This window comes from Lissotriton vulgaris, chromosome 3_1, assembly GCF_964263255.1.
Source record: "Lissotriton vulgaris chromosome 3_1, aLisVul1.2, whole genome shotgun sequence".
Lineage (NCBI taxonomy): Eukaryota > Metazoa > Chordata > Amphibia > Caudata > Salamandridae > Lissotriton > Lissotriton vulgaris.
The window spans coordinates 1,663,353,519-1,663,377,440 of NC_141689.1; the positions used below are offsets into that span (position 1 = coordinate 1,663,353,519).

The 23,922-nt window shown below is 45.0% G+C and overlaps 1 protein-coding gene and 1 pseudogene across 1 annotated transcript; both read left to right on the top strand.

Annotated features, from left to right (window-relative positions):
• Window positions 1-10,784: 10,784 nt before the first annotated feature.
• On the top strand, window positions 10,785-11,840 carry LOC147728319 (uncharacterized; annotated as a pseudogene).
• Window positions 11,841-13,065: 1,225 nt separating this feature from the next.
• Window positions 13,066-15,681, top strand: LOC147728320 (uncharacterized). The gene has a single exon (XM_086963264.1). The coding sequence runs from the start codon at window positions 13,066-13,068 to the stop codon at window positions 15,679-15,681; it is 2,616 nt and encodes an 871-aa protein (XP_086819390.1).
• Window positions 15,682-23,922: the final 8,241 nt, after the last annotated feature.

Here is a 23,922-nt window from a genome sequence, read left to right on the forward strand (position 1 = left end):
TTCCACCACACTGTATCGTTACTCCCTTTAGAGTCAAGATCTGATCCGTATGCCCATAAGAAGCCCTAGCGCCGACCTCAGCTCACACTCCTCTGTTTTTAACACCATGATAAGGGAATAGAAGTGGCCATATCAGAAGTTAAAGGGGTAGGATGTGATAAACTATCCGTTTGTTCACTCCTATCATTAGGTCCATCCTCGTCTTCCATCAACGGAAGGAATCGATTTTGACATAATAATGGTGAGCCTGGGAGAGGGGTTACAAACCCTCCCCCTTCTGATAGCATAGGTCCTGTTCATTTAATGATGGGTGATATAATTGATTTATCAAAATAGCTAGAAATGTTTTGGGATCGTTTTCGCACTTTGATCATGCAGTCTTCTTTTTGAACAGTAACAATAACAGTCGACTCCACCTCCTCAATTATTTGGTCAAACTCTGTCAATGTGCAGGGTTGCTTTGCTATATCTGGCAATACCTTGTGAGGGTTCTGCCACCTTGCGCTTCCCCATGTTATCAAGTAGGCCAGTTATTCAGAAGAGATTGCACTTCCTAATAACTAACCTCAAATTGGGATCCCCTGGGGAATATTAGCAGCATAAATCTAAGAAGCCTGCACCTCCCCTGCACCTTGCCTTGTGCACAGTAACACACTACTTCAGTTCTTAATCATAATTAAACCTAGTTCCCCCTACTTCTGAATGACAGCTGCATATCCAAGGACGCAGTGGTAGAGAGCTCAATTCTAACTCCTTTCTCCTTTTAACACCCAGTAACACATACTTGCCAAGGTCCAAGTGCTAATTCGAACACTAGCTACAAGGCCAGTTCAGATGAAAATCAGTTAAAATGACCAGAATGCAAATGGGATAGCTTCCTTGGCTCCAAGTCCAGTTTGGCACTACACTGCTGGGGACTGGTATCAATTAGGGGAGCAAGTCAACAACGGCTACCAGGTGGATAGGCTCACCAACAAATTATCCAAAAACAAAATGGTCCCATCGGTCTTAAAAACGTATATCTTGCCTACAAGCAAGAGCTCCTTCGGGCCCTCCTGAGTCGCGCTGGCTTCTCCAGATCACCACAGAATGGTCTGCACCCCGCCCCGGAGAAATTGGAAGAGTGTGCCAATCCCCACAAATACTCTCGGCGCAAATACAATAAAAGAAAAAAAAACGGCTGCCAGAGATGCTAAATTGTAAAGGTTTAGAAGTGCTAATGTGGCTTACCAGCAGGGATGTCCATACGAAAGTCAAGGGTGATGGCCCTGCCTTGGCTCTTCCTGACAATGACGGGCAAGGAAGGGCCAGCCCTGGGCCCAGGCTTTGCCCAGGTGCAGCCTGTTCGCATCCCATGCAGTGGGACACTGAAGCCCTTAAGTAGAGTGGATTTGTAACAGCTGATGGTCCTGCAGGGGTTTATGGCCAATGAAGTCCCCAGCGGCTGCTCCTCGTACCTCGCAGTGGCTCAACCCCTTGATGCTTTCACACTGGTGCAGAACAAGTGTTGGAGTAAGAATTTTTACCTGCACAGCTATCCAAGGACACACCTGTCACCTGCACAACATAACCCCTGTGTAGGCCCTGCTGTTTAGGGGTTACAGGCCTCAGTTACATTGCCCTGAGCACTGCCCTTTTCTCTTAGCTTACACAGAAGCAGAAAGCAAGTCTGACCCAAGATTCACCCAGCTGCTCTTGCCTGCAAGGACCCGCACCCCTACCAGGCCCCACCTCATTGTATATTTCTCACAAACAGCAGAAGTCAAGTTCCTCTATAAATCTTGCAACATACCCCACGTCCCCCACCTAAGCCATGAATAGAATAAGGGAAGTTCCCACCACAGCTACGTCAAGCCAGATATCCGATAAACTGAGGCTAAGTGTGGCGAAATAGTATCGCAGATTGCCTTTTTGACACATGAATAGGACCCCTCGAAGCAATACTAACACATTTCTGTCGTCCATTGATAGTTTATTCTTAAACTTCCAGTCAAGTGGCAGGTCTCAGTCTAGACTGAAGTATGTACCACAATTACAGGAAAAAGGCCATACCTAACCCTATGGGTGGGAAAGGTAGAGAGCAGTCCAGTAAATGACAATGGACAATGGACGGGTATGTGATACGTGGTGGCGTGGGATGACGTAATTATCGTCTCACGTGTTTTAGACAGTATAAGAAGGAGCCCCGCAAGAACATCAGCGGGCAACTCCTCGTCTGGTTGTAGGTATTCAGACCGAGAGTTGTCTCCAAGGGCCCTTGATCAAATGTTCATACTTTTGTGCATGTAAATATTTTACTTATGTTATGTTTTAAACTGCTTTTTAGATAAAGTCATTTTATATCTGCATATGTACTTTTTAACTTGTTCTCTACATTTAAGCATTTATACTGTGGTCTTAGGACATCTCACTGATATAGCATTTTGAGTGTACCTAATGATAAATAACATGTACTCTGCATTCTAATGTATCTTGCAGGATTACACTTATGAGCAAATGTGAGTATTCATCTATGTGAACAAGCACAACCGTTTTTAATCTGCCTCAGTACTCATAGGTGTACTTAAAGCAAAATCTCTCTCTCTTAGCCAATGTTAAACTGTACGTTGTAAACTAAAACTGGTCCATGTGACTTTCAAGAGAATGCTGGGTACAGGACCAAGTACTATATAATTTTTATGTTATCACTGATTATTTCTAGAAGCTGTGTCTTCAAATAAATTGTACAACTCCAAGCTTCAGTCTCCAAAAGCTCATATGTATGTTTTTTCCTGTTTTAGAGCAAGAGGTCCAGGACAGCCCCGGTGCAATTTAAGCCGCCCTATTCCCCTTAGTTTTCACTCACGGTCTCGCCAGCGCGGCTTCTGAAAGCTGTGCACTGAGTCCCCCTGGCCCCTCCTGTCCCTAATAAATCATCCCCTCCAACAAGTGGTGACCTCGACGTGATAATAAGGAGTTAAACTGACAGGATGCAGCTGGTTCCTAAGGAGGAAGTACTAAACTGCTAAACGACTCTGCAGCCATCCTGCTGGACCATTGTGAGGGAAACACTGCGCTGAGGGTAAGCATACATAATATTGTGTCTGCCCGCCGCTGCGCTGTCTCTCTCTCTTGGGTTCGGCCGAATGGTGGGCTTTGTTGTGATACAGTGGTACATCTGCCAATGGTCCAGGGGTTTCCTGTCTATTAACCTTGTTATTTGATTCCGCGCAGAGGAAGGGATTGTGTGCTATCTGGAGATTGAACCTGACAGTTGGGTAATTACTGAGATACATGTGCTTTTTGTTGCTAAAAGTAGCTTCATGTTTTTGCTGTTTCTTCTGTGATTGCTAAGAAGGATTGTAGCAGTCGAATTGTCAAGGCTTATTCTATATTTACTCTTAAGCGCGGTGCCTCTCTAGAGGGAGGGGACCTTTAATACATCTTTTAGGTTTTTTTTTAAGTGACCCTCTGAAGTTTCAGGGAAGGAGGACCGCACGTGGCAGGTCTCTCAGCTTACTGGAGCCTCTCCGCAGGGGGAGGGCCTTTGATGCATCTGCAACAGGGTGTCAAGGAAGGAAAGGGTTGCGTCTAGCATCTTTTTCAGTATATTCGTGCAAGTGATCCTCTGTTTGATAGGAGTGACAGAGACGAGGTAATCTCTCATGTCAGTAGTCCATGAGAAAGAAGGAGTTTCAGCAGGTCCGATTAGCTACCGTGACCTTTGATCTTTCCTTAATTTAGCTGTGATATCCCCTGCTGTATGTCAAGGGAAGAGTTCTGTGCGGGACTAAGAAGTTTATATGCTCATGTTGTAGGCATTATATTTTTTGTCAAGCTAGACGTGGTTTATTAATTATTTTTGGTTTGCCTCACGTGTATAAGGAGCACTCTAGCACACTCTAGTGGCCATAGAGCGTGATTTTTGTAAAAGAATTGTTGAAGTGTTTACATTTTTCTCTTTTTAGATATCTGTTCAGGCACAGACCTGCATATTAGCGCCTAGTGTTTAATGTTGAATATATTTCTAGGTTTATAGAACTAACTTGTGTGATCCTTACTGTTTTCATGGTCTCTTTTGTTAGGAGTCACTGGCTGGCACAGAGGCTGACTATAGCGAGACTATACTATACTATTGATATATAAGCGCATTGTGATTGTTCATCTTTCCTTGGCTAATTATAAACTGTGAACATCGAATTTCTGTAACAATTGCTGCTAGTATATTTTGTGACCATCACTAGAGAACTGTTCTTTTAGCGAGATTCAATAACTAGGGAGATTGTAAATGCATTTCTGTGTTTCCCATGTATGTTGATCTGCCACTGACTAACTGAAGAGAGTCTATAAGCTACGGCATTTCGAGCCCCACGGTTGTCATACATATATATTTATTGTTTTCCTTTTTTCTTGCTGCTGTTAACTTGCGTGCACTTCTGGCATTCAGGATTTCCCCTTCCCTCTACAAGCAACTGCAGGCTTCACAAGGGAAGTCTCAGGGAATTGTTCTGCGTTATTTTTAGACTACAGATCGTTTAGAATAAATAGGAAATGTTTCTTTTTTAACTGCATTCCACGCTAGGAATAGGATACATGAGTATAAGAGGTATCCAGTCATCATAGAAGCATTGTGCTTGTGGTAAACTGCCCCGACCCCGAAAACAACTGACAGGAGGTCAACCAGCTTCTAGTACATATATACGCACATATAAACAAAGGGAGTACAGATGAGCCAGAGTGGGCAGAATCAGATTGAGGTGGTCCTGCACATATTGGACGATAAGATAGTGGCAATACAGAACACTGACGCACAAACTATAACTAAACTTGACAGACGCCAGATCCCCTTGGTAGCTAAGGCGTGGACACTGCTGGGACTCCCACTCACGCAAGGCACAGAGATAAAAATATCTACACTACATTTGACGCGACTGTGCCTCCCAGTGCAGACTCACACACCCCTCATTGACAATAGTCAACTCGTACGTGAAGTGTCACAGAATTCCACTTCATTGGTAGAGACACCACACATACCCTTGCAAGTGTCACAAGTGTCCCCACCAGTATCACATACTGTTGAGGAAAACTCCATAGAATTAAGTCATTCAGTGGAGAGTTTAGTGAGTTGCAGAACTATTGACCTCACTGTCCCGCCCTTGGTGACCTCATCGTCCCTGAGCACAAGCTGCCAGGGGAGACAGGAAGACCCACACGTTTCCCGTACCTCATCAGACTGCGAATTCTATACATTGCTCCTACAGGGACTGTCCATTCCCGACTTGCCCCTGGCCTGTGAGCAACACGCCCAAGAGCTGCACGTGCAGCTGGGGCAGCAGCCTTCACCCAGCATTGTTGAGCAACTGCAGAGACACCCCTTCACAACACATTGCCCCTTATTGTGGGCATATTTACAAAACCGCATAGTAAGCAGTGAGCACAGTTGTCAGACTTCTCCGCCACCACTTGCCCGCCCCCCAAGATAACTCTAGGATATGAACAAACAGCCCGCACAAAATAATAGATTTGACATCACAATACATTTAGAGAACGGGCGCGTTACTACCATTACTGAGGATCCTTCAGTATCCTCAGCCCAGGTCCCACCACTAGTGGGTACAGTTATATTGGCACTAATATCTACTCTGGGAATAGACACAACAGATTTACAGAAGGTGACTCTGACTTTAGCCCCCAGTGGAGGTACACCTTTTATAACTTTCCCACCCCACGCTGAGTAACAATGACAACGCCCCTGGAACACGTGATAAAAAACTTTACAGACCAGGAAAAGCGCATTAAAAAACATTGTAATGAATTGCATGAACTTACACGAAATGCTCCACATTCATGGCCCAGAGAAGGGACTTTTGACAAGATAGTGCTAGACCATGCGAGAACTTTCTTGGAAGGTAAATACTCTGGTAATAGACTCAAAAAGCGTAAGGACACCCTCGCTATGTGGGCTGTCTTTAGGGAAAATGACACAAGTACCCGAACACCTGAAGCGCCCACAGCCCAAGCACCCACAGCCCAAGAACCCAGAGCCCAAGAACCCACAGCCCAAGCACCCACAGCCCAAGCACCCACAGCCCAAACACCCGAAACGCCCACAGCACCCCCACCTGCCTACTCTGAATCTCGAATTTATCCCGAACTGGTTCTTAAAACGGACCTAGAACAAACTACAAATGATAGGGCAGCCGTAGGCTATGAAGATATCTCTGTCCCAGACCGTGATGCCTTCTCCCCAGACTTTTTAAATGGTCTGCAAGGAAGTAGACAAGATAGTGCGCAAATGCACCAACCACCGAGACCCCAAGTCCAAGTGATGCAGGGTGCCACCTCTGGAACATCAGGTCAGATTGCAGGTCAGATTGATGCACAGTTTACAATAAAGATAACTCCTGCATCAAGCACCCCAGGCCCCCAGCTAGATGAAGATGGAGAGAGTGATAGGGTCTCAGGTGGTTCACAGCACAGCTCTCACATGCCTCTCCCCAGACCTCACGGCCCAGCCCCGATGTCCATTAGAAGGGAACACAGCACATCTGAGGCCAGAATTAGACATTATGGCCCGTTTCTGACCCCCATTCAGCAGAATAGCGAAGCACAAACACTCCAAGAGGAGTGGCAACCCCTTAATACTAGTCCCAATAGACAGGAAGAGCGCCAGATACAGTTTCTTGAAGAGAACAGGGATGGCGAACAACGTATCCCTGGCATAATGAATGAAAGAGATATCGTTAGGTGGAGGACAGAACAGGACTTATACCATGGGGCAGGTAGAACAGTTGGGGACATGCCACTCGAGCATTGCTTAGGAAATGCCACTGACAATGCACTAACTTATCAGCAGAGGCCCTTACAAAATGATAGAAAAAATGAAAGAATGACAGAACTGATGGGTGGGTTGGGCCAGCTGAGTGAAAGGCAACAACCACCGACACTCAATGAATTGGCAAGAGGTGCAAATGATGCAAGGCAACACAGTGGTGGGATCCTAACAACAAGGCCACAGCAAAGGCCATGGATACAATTAGACTATGAGGCCCAGGGTGAAGCCCCACCACAGAGCAACACAGCAGCTAACATAACACAAGCCCCTCGCGCATCCCCTGACTACAACACCCAGAGGTCATTGCCACAGACATCTGTGCGCCAGGCATCACCTCCTGTAGCCGCACCACGCAGGGCCCAACTCAGAGAGGTAGACATTGATAACTTAGGACTGTCCAATGTGCTTGAACGGGCGGAAAGGAGGTACAGGCAAAAAAGGACAGAGGTAGAGAATCTCGCAGTGTTAGGTAACCATGGGAGACCTGACAACATCCTAGAAGAATATGATGTAACAGGTAAAGCACGCCTGCGCACCACCAGATCTGGAGCACTGTACAACATGGCCATTAGTAGGCCAGGACGGCTGTCACCCAAAGATCTGACACCATATGAGATAGTGGTGCTAGGAGAAGGGAGTAACTATTATGCCGACAAATTCACAGATGACTTGGCAGAATGGACAGAAAGTAAAGCCCCCCAAATGATGGTGTGGCCTCGAGAAGGGTCTTTCCACCCTGAGGACATGGCAACAGCTGAAGACTGTATCTTGAGGGGGGAGGGAGATGAAGACTGGGATTACAATTACATGCGCAGAGGCTTGAGAATATGGCAGAAATACGCACGCAGGTATGACAGCACAAGGCCCACAGGGGTGCTGCGCCAGCTGCCACTGCTATATAAAAATATCGAGGACCGTCCCATCTACACCCCTTGGTCCCTTATGGACAAGGACAATTTAAAAAAGCAACTTCCGCCCCTCACAGAGGGTGCTGGGAAGTGGATACAAGCCTTTGAGAAAAACACTGCAGGGGTGCCATTGGCTGCTGGAGATGTGAAAAGCCTGCTCGTTTCCCTGATTGGAGAGGATGCAGAGGAAATGTTCACACGTATTGACCACAGACTTTCCATCACAAACTTGGAATTGGATGGTAATCCTTTTAATACAATAAGGTCTGCCTTGTGGAGTGAGCTGCGTAGAAAGTTCCCTGATATCCCAGATATCGGGTCCCTAATGTCTCAGACAATGCAAAGCAATGAAGATCCTGCACAGTACATTACTAGAATGAAGGAAAAGTGGCAGCAGGAGTTGGGAGAGAAATGGGATATAACAGGAGGTAATTGTAGGTTCTTCTACCATACAATTAAGAAGGGACTGCCAACTGCTGTGCAAGAAAAATTAGATGGAATAGTAGCAATGGAATGCAAACCATGGGCAGAAATACAACACCATATCATTCACTACTGTAAAAAGGAGCAAGAGCAGGAGAAGAAGAGGCAGGTGGCAATTGAAAATGCGGCAGCTAAATTGGTGCAACAGAAATTAAAGAAAAAGGAGGCTGTGGACACAATAATGGTAGCCACACCAGTGAGTCAAATGACTACTGTCACCCAATTTCCACAAAATGCCCAGAGCGCATTACAAGGAGACACGCAGGCAGCAGTCCAGCAGACACAGGCACAGCACCCCAGAAACAATCAGAGGCAACAACAGTATTATGATAACAGACAAACAAGGTCATCAGGAATGCGAGGAAGAGGTAGGGGGATGGGCTATCAAAGACCCACACAGCAGCCAGGACCCCCACTGTGCTACCACTGTCAGCGACCAGGACACATGATAAGGGAATGCCGCACTAAAATGTATGAAGAATTAGCAGGCAGAGGCCAACCACAGCAAGTCCAGGTACCAGTGCAATACGTTCAGCAGCAGACACAGCCACTGCAGCCCAACGTAGTGTACACCTACCCGTCTGCAGGACAGCAACAGCCAATGTTACAGCAAGTACAGTTACAGACACCAGTCCAACAGACACAGCCACAATTGGTTCAACAACAGGTGCCTGTGTACCAAATGGTGCCACAGACACAGGTTCTTGTACCTCAGGGAGCCACAGTACTGCAGCCCGCCAATCCGGTTCTGCAGGGTACAATCCAGCAACATCAGGCTGGAAGGTACACCAGCTAGGGTAGCCCACAGAAGACCCTAGTGTGTCCCTTGTTGTCGTGCCTCACAAATATTAGAGAGGACCCAGTTGTGTATGTCACGATCAACAACAAAACGTATAAGTTTCTGATTGACACAGGTGCAACATTTTCCTGTATAACAGAGGGAGCACTGCCTATTTCCAATCAAAGTGTAGACACACAGGGTTTCTCTGGGGCAATTACAAGGGTCCCTTTCACCAAGCCAGTACCAATGAAAATAGGAGGCAAAAGCATTCAGCAACGACTGCTTTACTCGACAGAATCCCCCGTAAATTTATTGGGCCGTGATCTTATGGCCAAATTAAACATGACAATTCATTTTGATGAAAAAGGCACAATGACCTGCTCCATCCCTGGCACATCACTGACAAGAATGATGGCTGTCACTGTGGACTCTTCCATGAGAGACCAAATTAGAGCTCGCCCAGTGGATGAACTAGCATTCTTCACAGCTGTGCAAATGGTCATTGCCAACTCACCAGAGATGGCGGGGCGCACTGTACAGCTACCCAAAGAATTTCTTTTCCGTCCTCAATTACAGGACATGCCAGGCCCAGACAAAAATATGATCCTAGGAATACAATGCTTTAACATGACACCAACATATGGTGTCTTTATAGCATGTGATGACTATGGCCAGTCATGGGCCTGTGTCATTTTTATTGAGCCTGGACATCGGGTAAGAGACATTACAGATCAGGAATTATTCGGTGATAGAGAAGACATTGTATACCAGATTCCAGTCCCCGTGTCAGTGACAGTTGAAATAAGAACACCAACACAACCCACAGTAATTGATACAGCACGTGACTCAGACCTAGCTCAGGTGCCCAACATCCTTTGGACTACAGGTCCCAATGATGTGGGGCTCATTCGATCAGCAGAACCATTCAAAGTGACGCTGAAACCCGACGCCATTCTTCCCAGAGTGCGCCAGTACCCTTTGTCCAAAGAAGCCGAAGAAGGAATAGCCCCAACAATTCAAGCATTACTGGATCAAGGTGTGATATATCCTTGTATCTCACCTTGCAACACCTGTCTTTTTCCTGTGAGGAAACAACAAACAAATCAATGGAGGCTAGTACATGATCTTCGCTCGATTAACAGCATAGTGATACCTGAGTTTCCCATCGTCCCTGACCCTTCAGTGATCCTTACTAACATCCCACAAAATGCAAAGTACTTTTCCGTCATTGACCTGAAAAATGCTTTTTTCAGTGTCCCACTGCATCCTGAAAGCCAGTACCAATTCGCATTTTCATTCAGACATAGGCAATTTTCATACAAAAGGCTCCCTCAAGGCTATTGTGAGTCCCCCAGTGTGTTTAACAGAGTTGTCAAGGATGACTTATCAAATTTCCAATGTGACAGCACCTTGCTGCAATATGTCGATGACATACTCCTCTGCAGTGCGACAGAGCAAGAGTGCAGAAAAGATACAATTGCTCTGCTTACAACATTAGCACATAGAGGATACAAAGTAGACAAGCAAAAACTACAATACTGTCAGGAAGAAGTACAGTATTTAGGTCAACTGATTTCAGCATCAGGAAGAAGAGTTACACCAGGAAGAGTAGAAGCAATAAGGAATACTCCAGAACCACAGACAGTTAAGGACATGCAAAAGTTCCTGGGACTAGTGAACTATGTCAGACAGTGGATCTTTGATTATGCTACTATAACTGGACCACTCTTGAAAGCTGTCAAAATGGCTAAGGACAGGCATAACAAGATTGACTGGACACCTGAAATGACATCAGCCTTTGTAAAATTAAAAGATGAGATTACAAATGCACCAGTGTTGGGATCTCCTGATTATACAAAGGAATTCTATCTGTTCACACATTGTAATGGACAGGTCATGACAGCAGTCCTCACCCAGAAATACCCCTTGGGTCCCAAACCAATTGCATACTTCAGTGGCATGTTAGACTCAGTGATGAAAGGCCACTATCCTTGCGAACAGGCTCTTTCAACAGCAGCATTTGCCGTTGAGAAAAGCACCCCCATAGTCATGGGCTCCCCTCTGACGCTGTACACTGAGCATGCTGTCTTTGCAATAATACAGAAAGCTAAAACAACTCTTACCACACAGAGAGTATCAGGATATGAAGTCATACTGTCATTACCTTCGTTGAAGGTTGTAAAATGCCACACTGTGAATCCAGCCACGTTCTTTGCACATCCGATTGCGACAGCTGACGATGACACCCATGATTGTGCCACATACTGCCCAGATGAGTCAGGCACAGCAAAGGAAGACCCATTACCAGACAGTGTAATTTACTTTGTTGATGGTTCTTCTACGATTGATCAAGAGACAGGGATCAGGCATACAGGGGCAGCTGTAGTCAGAGCACAACAGAATAACTCCTCAGACACTCTGGACATTGTACAGCAGATAACATTACCACCCCATTACTCAGCCCAGGCAGCTGAGTTGGTGGCATTAATAGCCGCCTTGAAGCATGGAGATAATGAAAGAATTACTGTGTACTCTGATTCAGCATATGTCACCACAACAACGCATTCCAGCATATTGAGATGGAAAAGGCGCGGGTTTCTTAAAACAGATGGCACGCCTGTAATGCACAAACAGTTACTTGCAGAACTAATTGACTCCTTGACACTGCCAGCAGAAGTAGCAGTAGTGAAATGTGCAGCACACACGAACGGCCAAGATTTTGTTTCCAGAGGAAATGCAATGGCAGATTGGGCTGCTAAAGCAGCAGCAAAAGGCCAAAGTTGTACACAACAACCATCCCCGACACAGACTGACTGCACCCCCATCTTGCTTGCCAAAAATACGCCCCCAATAGCGCAGGAAGATATGCAAAACGCAGATGAGGACACCAGTAAGTCACCACTCCCAGATACACCCGACCCAACACTTCCATATACAATTGATGACACACAGCAGTTTGACATCATTGCACAGTTGCACCTCAGAGAGATACAAGAAAGTGCCCAAGCTGAAGAAAAAGAGTTATGGAAGAAGAGGGGAGTACAACAGGATGCCTCAGATTTTATTTACAGACAGACAATGACAGGGAAGCCTGTCATGCCACAGGCTCTTTTGCAAATAGCACTTACCCAGCTGCACCTTCCTACACATGTCCCTCGTGATATCATGTCCTCTAACCTGCGGGCAGAATGGTTCATCCCCAATGCACATGAGCAGATACAACTCTTTGTCCATCAGTGCCTTATCTGTCAGCAGTATTCACCCAACCCAGCTATGAAAACAGTTGCTTCAACAATACCAAGGCCTAAGGGACCCTTCAGGGAACTCCACATTGACTATGTGGACATGCTTGACAGATGTAACAACTACCGATACCTCATCGTGGTAGTATGTCCCTTCTCACGATGGATTGAGGCTGGACCTTGTGTCCATTGTGACGCAAAGGCCGCAGCTACCTTCCTACTTCGTGAGGTCATATGTCGCTGGGGATTACCAGAATCTATCCGCAGTGACAATGGCGGCCATTTTTCAAACTCCATCTTTGAGATAATAGCCACCATGTTAGGACTAAAACATAAACTTACTTCAGCCTATCACCCACAGAGCAATGGTATTTGTGAGCGCCTCAACGGATTGCTCAAAGCCAAGATCAGCAAGATAAGTGCCACTATTGGAAAGAAATGGCTCTATTGCCTCCCAATTGCTTTGTTTGCACTCAGGAACAGCCCTAGCTCTGATCATCACCTCACACCTCACCAGCTTGTCACTGGCAGATCAATGAATATGGTTGTTCCTTCCACCAGACCTAAAGTAGACAATGAAACGTCTTCTGAGATTGTGAAAGCTGAATTATTTGATTATTTGTGTGCCCTAACCCGTGCTGCTAGGTTTCTTTCCATTCAGACATCCAAGACAAAGAAAAAGGACGGCACAATTTCCGATGAACTTTTGCCTATCCGCCCTGGAACACAGATCTTCATAAAGAAGCAAGTACGGAAGTGGAGAGACCCTAAGTACGAGGGACCATACCTGGTCATTGACTCTTCACCCACTGCGGTCCGAATTGCGGAACGTAAAGCATGGGTTCATTTGAACCATGTGAGGATTCACCCGGCACCAACAGAGACTTGAACATTTATCGGAAGGAGGGCGTTCTATTTCCCTTGTCGATCCAGGATAAAGACTATGGAGAACATATGAGAGTCTACGGGATAAGAAACAGCAACAGGCCAACGTCTCCCTCCAGGATCTCTATTAAAAAGATATGTATATTATCATTGTTATTCTTTGTTATGTTCATTGCTTCAATGGCTATATTCCATTGGCTTGCATTACAAGCAGAGAGAGAGAAGGCTATATCAAGTCAAGTTAGGCCTACCATCTCAGTAGGATATCACATGCCTAAAACGAGTCCTGGTAACATACTAGATGAAGAATACACCAGCAATGGCTGCACCACCCCTGTACCCACGACACCTTCCACACCCTCTGTAGACCACACCGAGTGGGACAGGGTACTTGATATCACTGTGAATGCCCCTGGGAAAGGTGTCCCTAGACGTTTCCGTCAGCATAAAAGGAGTGTCAGGTATAAAATGTGTCGCAATAAAACACCAAGGAGATATACCCCTCGCACACAACGTAAGGAGAAAGACACAGAACAAATATCAAACTGGGTTAGTGATCTCCAGGACACAGTTGTGTACACATTCGAACAACACTCTATGCCTGATTTTTTCTCCCAGCGCCCTGGTATGTCAGTACAGAATGATGGTACCCATAATGCATTGTTAGATAATATGTGGTACAGAGACATGAGGGAGGTGGGGAGGAAAGCCACGAATGATTCCTGCTTTGTGTGCTCATACATTCCACATGCTGTAGGTGCAGACAAATTGCTCATTCCCAAAGAGATTCCACCGGCCACTGCCAAATGTCTCCTACACCTGTTCCTTTGCCGCATACATGGTCAGATACAGCTCCAGTCAGCAAAAATTAATACAGCATTTGTAAACGTCTCAGACTGGGACAACAAGTATGTTACGTTCACTGTTGTTTCTGACCCAGTAGAATTTGAGAGAAGAATGGAAGTTTACCATGAAATGGGAGTACCTGCCAATATGATACAGGTCTGGGAATATCAGTTTAGAAAATTAGGATACTTCACCTTCCCAACACCCCCATCAAAATGCCACTCACCCGAATCCCAACAGACTAACCATACCCATAACGCATGCCCTTGTCAGTGGAGACCCATTCTGCGCCTGAGGGCCAATATATATTTTAATAACAGATGGAATGGGCCACATGATTTAATATGCAAGGCAGCATCCTTAGGTAGCCCGGTTGAAGGTCAGGAGCATAAGCATTATACAAATGAGACTATTGGGAGGGAATGTGCTGAGATATGGGCACAGGAAACTAGAAGATATACCCTCAATGAGGGTACAAAGTACAAACCTAAAAGAGCATACAAACTTAAGTCTCCTCTCCTTTGCTTCCTAGGTACCGGAACAGTGCCTGTGGGCCGAAACACAAATTGCAGTCACACAGTGTTTAATTTTGACCTCCAGCACGGTACCTCTAGTCTCATGGACATCTACTGGGCATGCGGCGAGCACATCTACCTGCAGCTGCCCCCCCACTGGCAAGGACTATGTTCCATTGTGACAATGCATGAACTACATCTTGTTGTCCCTGCAGCGAACATTTCCCACATCCACACACACCCAATGGCAGATGACGTTACCCTGCTTCATCATGGGAAGAGAGAAATAATGAAATACTTCTCAGATGGCCCTTTTCAGAAAATACCTCAGGATTACAGACTCTTCAATGATGCCGAACTTTTCTTTGGGGGAGTTATCCCCATGTTCCAGACTAAAGCCAATGCTCGCTGGCTGCAAGTGACCAGATATGAACTAATGCAGCTTATCAACAACACCCGGGATGGGTTCAACGCCGTGAAAGAAGAACTTCGACCTCTACGACTTATGGTTCTAGAGCACAGATATGTTCTAGACCAGCTAACAGCAATGAATGGTGGTGTGTGCGCCAAGGTGGGAAAATCCTGCTGCACGTTCATTTTAGCGAACGACGCTGACAACGGAACACTCACGAAGGCCATCGAGGATTTGGACAACTTGGGGAAAGAGATGCATGAGGAAGGAGGTGCTGAAGCAGATCTCTTAAATGGCTGGTTCGATTTGAACTGGATGCCTTCATGGCTGTCTGCAGTGCTTAAATTTTTAATGCCAATTTTCTGTGTACTGTTATTGTTGTGTTTTGGATCACAGATACTGATATACTGTGTAAAGAAATTTAGTTCTAAAATGATAGGGATGAATTATGCAGGCCCAGGTTCATATACTGGAATTCGTAGGACTAAGGGAGATGATGGAGAGACGACAATGATGAGCATAGTGGAGTTGACCATTCCTGACTCCCGCCCATTGCCAGACATTCCTGTAATTAGTCAATATCAGGCCCAGGTGCATAGAGTCCCACCACGTTCACCACAGGGGGACTTGATGCGTCCCTATGAGACAATGTGTGATAATTTAGGGAAGACAGATGCAGATTTAGGAAAAGTGCAGGACAAAGATTCAGAGGAACAGCCTCTTTGCGACTCGCCCTGGCCTCTTCCCCCATCTCCAGCTAAGTATGCAGTTCGAATGGTGTTTAAAGATGTTTGATTAAGTTCGAAATTTCGAACTTGAGGGGGGAATGTTGGAGTAAGAATTTTTACCTGCACAGCTATCCAAGGACACACCTGTCACCTGCACAACATAACCCCTGTGTAGGCCCTGCTGTTTAGGGGTTACAGGCCTCAGTTACATTGCCCTGAGCACTGCCATTTTCTCTTAGCTTACACAGAAGCAGAAAGCAAGTCTGACCCAAGATTCACCCAGCTGCTCTTGCCTGCAAGGACCCGCACCCCTACCAGGCCCCACCTCATTGTATATTTCTCACAAACAGCAGAAGTCAAGTTCCTCTATAAATCTTGCAACATACCCCACGTCCCCCACCTAAGCCATGAATAGAATAAGGGAAGTTCCCACCACAGCTACGTCAAGCCAGATATCCGATAAACTGAGGCTAAGTGTGGCGAAATAGTATCGCAGATTGCCTGATTGACACATGAATAGGACCCCTCGAAGCAATACTAACACATTTCTGTCGTCCATTGATAGTTTATTCTTAAACTTCCAGTCAAGTGGCAGGTCTCAGTCTAGACTGAAGTATGTACCACAATTACAGGAAAAAGGCCATACCTAACCCTATGGGTGGGAAAGGTAGAGAGCAGTCCAGTAAATGACAATGGACAATGGACGGGTATGTGATACGTGGTGGCGTGGGATGACGTAATTATCGTCTCACGTGTTTTAGACAGTATAAGAAGGAGCCCCGCAAGAACATCAGCGGGCAACTCCTCGTCTGGTTGTAGGTATTCAGACCGAGAGTTGTCTCCAAGGGCCCTTGATCAAATGTTCATACTTTTGTGCATGTAAATATTTTACTTATGTTATGTTTTAAACTGCTTTTTAGATAAAGTCATTTTATATCTGCATATGTACTTTTTAACTTGTTCTCTACATTTAAGCATTTATACTGTGGTCTTAGGACATCTCACTGATATAGCATTTTGAGTGTACCTAATAATAAATAACATGTACTCTGCATTCTAATGTATCTTGCAGGATTACACTTATGAGCAAATGTGAGTATTCATCTATGTGAACAAGCACAACCGTTTTTAATCTGCCTCAGTACTCATAGGTGTACTTAAAGCAAAATCTCTCTCTCTTAGCCAATGTTAAACTGTACGTTGTAAACTAAAACTGGTCCATGTGACTTTCAAGAGAATGCTGGGTACAGGACCAAGTACTATATAATTTTTATGTTATCACTGATTATTTCTAGAAGCTGTGTCTTCAAATAAATTGTACAACTCCAAGCTTCAGTCTCCAAAAGCTCATATGTATGTTTTTTCCTGTTTTAGAGCAAGAGGTCCAGGACAGCCCCGGTGCAATTTAAGCCGCCCTATTCCCCTTAGTTTTCACTCACGGTCTCGCCAGCGCGGCTTCTGAAAGCTGTGCACTGAGTCCCCCTGGCCCCTCCTGTCCCTAATAAATCATCCCCTCCAACACAAGGAACCCCACAATGTCAGGCAATGCATTAAGTGCAGCAGGATAGGTCCAGCAGAAACACTGGTCCAATATGGCAGCTGGCCCAGTTAATGATCAGCTCACATGACCCCAGTGTAGTAGACAGTAATTCTGACAGTAACAATAATTACCAGCCCAATAACTGTTGTGAGATCTGGGGGAACACTTCGGATCTCTTCACTTTCCCACAGAGATGTCAGCTGCTTAAAGCTGCCAAAATATTCAGGTGACATCCCAGCCGAAAGTGAGGAATTACAGGGGAATCAGACCCTGAATTACAGATTCCTTGGAAATTCCTCATTTCTTAGTGAAACCTCAGAGCCCAACTAGTAATTGACTGGATATTCCCCACCACAAGCACTTGGTATCAGTAGCTTTGTAAGGTGAAAAGAGCAAAAATCCAGTCCATTTAACAGGAAACTCATATTAAGAGATGCTATGGCTGCCAAACGTTCGCACCATGTAAATTCAGTCATATTGAGAGAAACAATGCTGTAGAGGCGAGTGGTGGCCAAAGCTACACAGGCTATAATTGAAGGATTTCAAACGCTGCAAATATGCATGTACACACAGATTTGTATTTACATTGAATGTGACGTTTCTAACACTGGTATGCCTGTTGCAGTGACTGCTATTTCTCAACTGAATATCATTGTGTATACCAATAACACACTGTACAAGAAATACAGGAAATGAGATTATGGGATGCAGTTTAGCAGTTCTTAATAACTTCAGGAATCCAAACGGATCATAGAGTACACAATAAGAGAGATGTGATAAAGAAACATTTGCAAAGCTATTGGGTCTCAGCTGTACATGCTGTACACGCATGGTAGTAATCTTGAAGCAGGTTAGGCATTGTGACGTATGTGTGTCTACGCTAAAGCTGCCTGCAGCCAAGACCTAAAAAACAAGCATGAGATTCCAAATAACCAATAGCTTGTAGTGAAAGAGGGAAATACTCCTCTGGATGGAGCCAAGTATTATTCTGTGTAAGTTTGAAAGCATTGGCAATAATACGTCTTGCGGACAGCTGCGCTATCTAGGCAGACCTAAAATGGATAATCAGCCCCCTGGCATAAGTGAGCAAAAGTGCAGCAGAACTGAAAAACCAAAGCTGTGGACAGAAATAGGGAGTGGGACACAGGTGCTCCTGACATATAAATATGTACTTTTCTCAATCGTACAGGAAATGTAGTAATGCAGAAATACAACAATGTAGCCTTAAGCACTCTCATTTCGCCATATGTCATAACGTTAGCAAGTTGTTTAAAAAAATAGTAACTTTAGACGATGCCTATTGAAAACTTAACCAGAAAAAGTTAGAGTATGTTGTGCTTGTGTGCTGGCTGCAGCGCTCATTTATTGGTTTTGTTAGGATACAATTAAATTGAAACTCTGGCATGTTCCTGGAAAAACGTGTCACCTCATTAGACATAGAGAATATTGAACAGTGGATAATTTGTAAAAGATTAAGGGCCAGATTTATCAAGAAATGCTTTTGCAATTATAAAATAGTGAATTTTACTGATTCACTATTTTGGAATCGCAAAATGCAATGTATGTAGGAATCACAATTTATTTTGCGATTACTTAACATTCTTTATTAGCGAATCGCAAATTGCAATTCGCTATTGGGGAATGCATTCCCATTTATTCCTATGGGCTTTTAGGCCCATAGGAATGAATGAGAATGCATTTGCAGTTTGTGATTGGCAAATTTGTAATCGCAATTTGCGAATGCAAATCCAAGCGTGCTAGAGTGCCTACGGCTCCACGATATACCCCCAAAAAGGTAAATGTGCACACATGGCACATACACATGCCCTTGCCACATGGCAATTTGAAAAATGCACTTTTGTGCATTTTTCAAAGGATTAGCAAATTACCATGAACTTGAAGTTGAAGGTAATTTGCGATTCCTAAATGCAGAGTCGCATTTAGCGAATCGCTAAATGCATTAGCAATTTAGGTAATCGCGATAAAAATTCCGATTACCTATATTGCGAATGCAAACAGGTACATACATTGCAAAAGGCCTTTTTGCAATCGCAAAAGGGCAGATTCTGCGAATCAGCCCCTTTGCAAACGCAAAAAGCCTTCAAACATCTGGCCCTAAGAGCCGGATCCCAAAGTTCTGCTCAGAAGCCCACCACCAGCGTTACTGAATATCGGTATGCCGAATAACAAGCTATGCAGGCTTGATTCCAGCTCTTTAATCCACCACCAGACACTCCCTGCCTCTTTAGCTCATCTTGCAACATTCTTTTTTCTCGCTTTATCACGTTTTTTCCGTCTTTTCCGCCTCCTTCTTTCCCCTTGTATGTTTTTCCCTCTCTTGCTCAGAGGGAAAATTATTTCCGATCCCAAAAATGGATGCCGGTGGGCCCCACCTGCAACCACTGGCTCAAATGGAGACTCCAAAGAAGTAATGTGTGACTGTGTGCTTCTGTGAATGTGAATCGCCTCATACAGCAATGAATGTTGTGTGCATCTTTTGTAATACTGTGTTCCTGTATTGTAATGCGACTACTGTTGCACACACATCTGCGATATTATCCTCTTCCACCACAGCAGCTCTCCGAGCTGTTTAGGAGAATTTGCTTACGGTGAACGCATTCTGTCATGGGCTAATGAGAACCCCGCGCCGATAAACAGCCATAAGCTCCGCGAATCCAGGCACGTGCCTGGGGAGACTCTCAAAGGTCTCTCTCGAGATCATCACTGCATCTGCATAAGGCGTATTCTTCAGAGTCCACTGTTAAGAAGCTATATGCCCCTTGCCTGCCAGTTCAGATGGTCTCTTCCGTTCCTAGTGCATCACCACAATTCTAGAAATTGCTTAACAATAAAGGGATATTTTGAGGCCGGTGTAAGCCAGTCCCCTCTGAAATAATACGTTTGTTTAATACCTGGGTGAAGACTGAGGTACTGAACTACAGCATTCGAATGTTGTTGACATCACTGATTTCGATTTGCTGTCTGAAGTAATTGTTAGCATTTTGTCAGTGTATTGTTTACAAGCAAAGGCAAATGTAATACGTCATGCCTTTGAAAGGCAATAGAATATTTGTTTTTTGCTTTGCTATAGCTTGTTACTGATGCGAAGTAGCAGCAGCAAAAAAATAAAAAGCAAAATTGCCCCAGCAGGATGAGGTAACCATGTGCATGCATTACCATGTATGAGCACGATTACGTAATGGTGCACATATGCATTGTGAGGCAGAGAAAGCAAAAATGCTTCATTGAGGGAGAAGTGGGCTAGCAGCAAAATCACTGCATTTGGGTCCTCTAAAAAGAATAAAAATGCAATAGGTAGAGTAACGAGGAGAAGTGGAAGAGCAGCGGAGGAGCTGGAAGGGACAGATGAAAAATGCAGAGCGGGATGAGATATGGGAAGCAATGGAGGAGTTGGTAGAAAAAAAGTTGTGCAGGGGAAGCAACATAGTAGCTGGGGAGCAATATGAAAAGCACAAGGGCGGGATGTGAGGGGAAAGAAGCACATGTGGGAGAGAACAAGAAAACACATGGACTTCTAAGGGCTGCAGGAACACATAGAAAATTATACTTCCTTGATGAAAACCGTGAAAGGATACAATATATCCAATCAAAAAAATGGTATAGAAGCTATGCTCAGTGGGGGAAACAATGCTCTAAGAGTTTCAGACCCATCTTCTAGATATTCTAGAGCCCTTGGCATGATTCCTGCATATGTTTGAGCAGAACCCAGATTCTCAGATAGGCTAGATTTGGGCACACTTGGGGTCGGGCTTTGAGGGTGATATGTTTTCCTGGGTGAAGCCAAAACACCATGTAAGGAAATGCCTCTTTTTCCATGCTCACCCGAACAGTTTTGTACGGATGGTGCTGGTTTTTCGATTCTGAGAGTACACTGAGGCCTGCTAACCAGACCTCAGTGCTAGTGTTCTAACCCCTTACAAAGTGTATGTCGAAGGGGCAACCTCCTTTTGGCAGAGCAGACTTACTGATAAGTCTCTACTATATGGTGCCCAGGGCTTGTTTGGCAGAGTGTCCCTCCAGGAATGCACCACCAACTGTGTCCTCCTGTGTGTGACAAAGTACAAAATGCCTCCCAGTCCACCACTGCAGACTGGAAGGGCATTGGTAACACTGCTAGTTCGACTTTGCCGTTCAAACAAATGGCAAAGTCGCCATTATCCTTAGGAATACACGTAAGTCTCCCCTAAAGAAGACCTATCGAGCCCTAAGGTAGATCTATAATATTAAGTAAGACATGTATTTTTTGTATATATGTCTTAACAGCAACACTTCTAAATTGTTGCTAAATTACTGCTTTGCTGTAAGAGTGTAGTAGTCCCCTAGGCTAACACAGGGTTTCTGGCTCACCACTCAGCCCGGCTAACTTCTGAATCGGACTACTTAGATGGTTACTGTAAGGTAGGGTATCAACTTAATCAATTATTTAAAACTGACTTGATGCCCAAATCCAATTTAATGTCACTTTTAAAGAAATACAACATTTATAAAGTTGCCATACTGTGACCCAGTTTGTCTAGTGGTCACACATGGTCACTGGCCACCGGACATCTTTCTGCCCTCCTGGGGAGTCATGGGAATGACTCCCAGGCTTAGTAAAAATAGTAGCATGCTACAGGGCAAAGTGCCATCTCCCTTTCCAAGGAAGCCATTCAAGATGTTAGCCCACAAGACGAGCTTCTAAATTGAAGCCGCTTTTGATGGGTAAATGGTGATTACACTTCTGAGGGGCTGCCCTTTATTCAGGTAGACAAGCTAGTGGCAAGAACAGAGAGGGCAGATCAGAGCCCAAGCTGGTTTTCCCGTGGGTGAGTAGCCCACAGGTTACCACATCTCTAGGGTGAGCTACCACACTCCTAACATCCAAGGAAGGGTTCAGTCATCCTGAGAGTTGGCAGGATAGTGCGCTCTGCACTTGCTGGACGCCACACATAGCTGGAAAGTCATCACCAACAGGTAGGGTAGCCCATTGGCTAGCGCCCTGGTCATACATAGGGCACCCCTGGCACCCTGAACCTGAGACCCCGTTAGAACTTGAAAGAGGACCAAAGACGGACTACCCTGTTGACCCCTGTACTTGACAAGAGAGGCTGCACCGTCTGCTGGTCTGCACATGCTGCACCTTTATCTAGTAAAAAGAGGACAGTGCCTGTGGCTCCTGGCTTTAGGAAAAGTTGTTCCCAAGCCTCAGACCAAAGAAGTGACTCCAAGGGTGGGTCGGCTGACCCCCTGGAAAAGAACTCAGGTCTTTAAAGCTGAAGTATCCCAAATCACTAAGTCAGTAACCACTTCGAAAGAATCATCGCTGACTGCTGCTGGGTGGCCATCCTTGAAAGCCAAAAGTTGCACCTGAGTCAGCCAGACTTGGGAGTGTCGTCTGAATCTAGATTGGTCACCCATGAAGGGACACCAGCCTCCACTAATGGATATTGCTGGGACTGCCTTGAATGAAGACCAGTAGCCCAGCCACTTTTGGCCTTCTACTGTATCAGAGAGGACTTTGAGGGACCCCGACCTATATGGTCACAGTTGCCCACCATGACAGAAGGAATAACCGCAAAGGCACCCCTCATTAACCGCACAACACCCAGAGCATCTTTGAGCATCTTCCATCTTTCGCTTCCCCAGGTTCTGGACCAGTCTATTGAAGTATATGGTGATCATGCTGTAAAGTTTGGAACTGGACTAGAAAATGCTTTGGTGACCAGGTAACTGACCAAATACTCCTTAATTCCCCCCAGACCACCATCCTGCCGGATCTGGTGGCCCAAATCAGACCAGAGTTGTCATACCAATCCTAAGTGAACCTTGAACACCACACTCGTTCCCCAAACCTCAAATTCCTTGCTAATGGCCAATCATTTTAAGAGTCGCTGGGTTGAGCCAGGTAACTCAGTGTCCCCTAATAAGTACTTGTATGTTCTGTATGAAGCACCGTCTCTGCCGGGGTCAAAATTAAGCAGCAAGGAGGCTACTTGCTGCATGACCAGCTGCCATTCACGCCTTCTGCAGTCTTGCAAATCCTGGCTTGTACGAGGCCTTCATTTCTTTGAGATAATGATGACTTTGTCCGAGTAACTGATCATGAATTGTGGTAAAGAAATTTGAAAAAATTTCCAAGATTTTCAAAGGCGGTCTTTCTCCTCCGAAACCTTGCAGCATTAATCAAAGCAAAAAAACATTCTGAAAGCAGCCGTGCTTGGTGCTATAAAGTTTGCTTGGGGACTTCTTGAATGTGCTTTGTTACATTGTGTCGATAACGGCTGCTTCCTGCAGTAAGCTCAAGACCAGAGTGTCTTTATGCGTCATGGTTTTAGTTAGGGATGTAGAACTTACGTCAATCTGAGGAAAGAGCGTTTCCTTGAGACAGAGCTAAGCATAGGTTTGGAATACTAGACCTTACAGTGTCAGAAGTACATACAACAAAAACATATAACAAGAACATGTAGAAGTTAAAAAATCATTTATTTTGAATAAATTAAAAAACACAATAGGGTAAACTGATCTAGATCCCTAGTCTTAAAACACAATAAAACAATGCACTCGAACCCGAACTTACGTCAATGCCACGTTTAACAAAGGAAGGCTTGCTTCCCTGTTAAGCTGTTGTCATTTCCACGTGTGTGTGTGTGTATGTGTAAGGACTATTCATTCACAGATACACTTTTAATGCAATACATCCGCATTGCTGGGCTTTAACTCGCTGAGTTTATAGAGTGCCAGCAGCTTGCCAAACGTGGAAACTGTAAA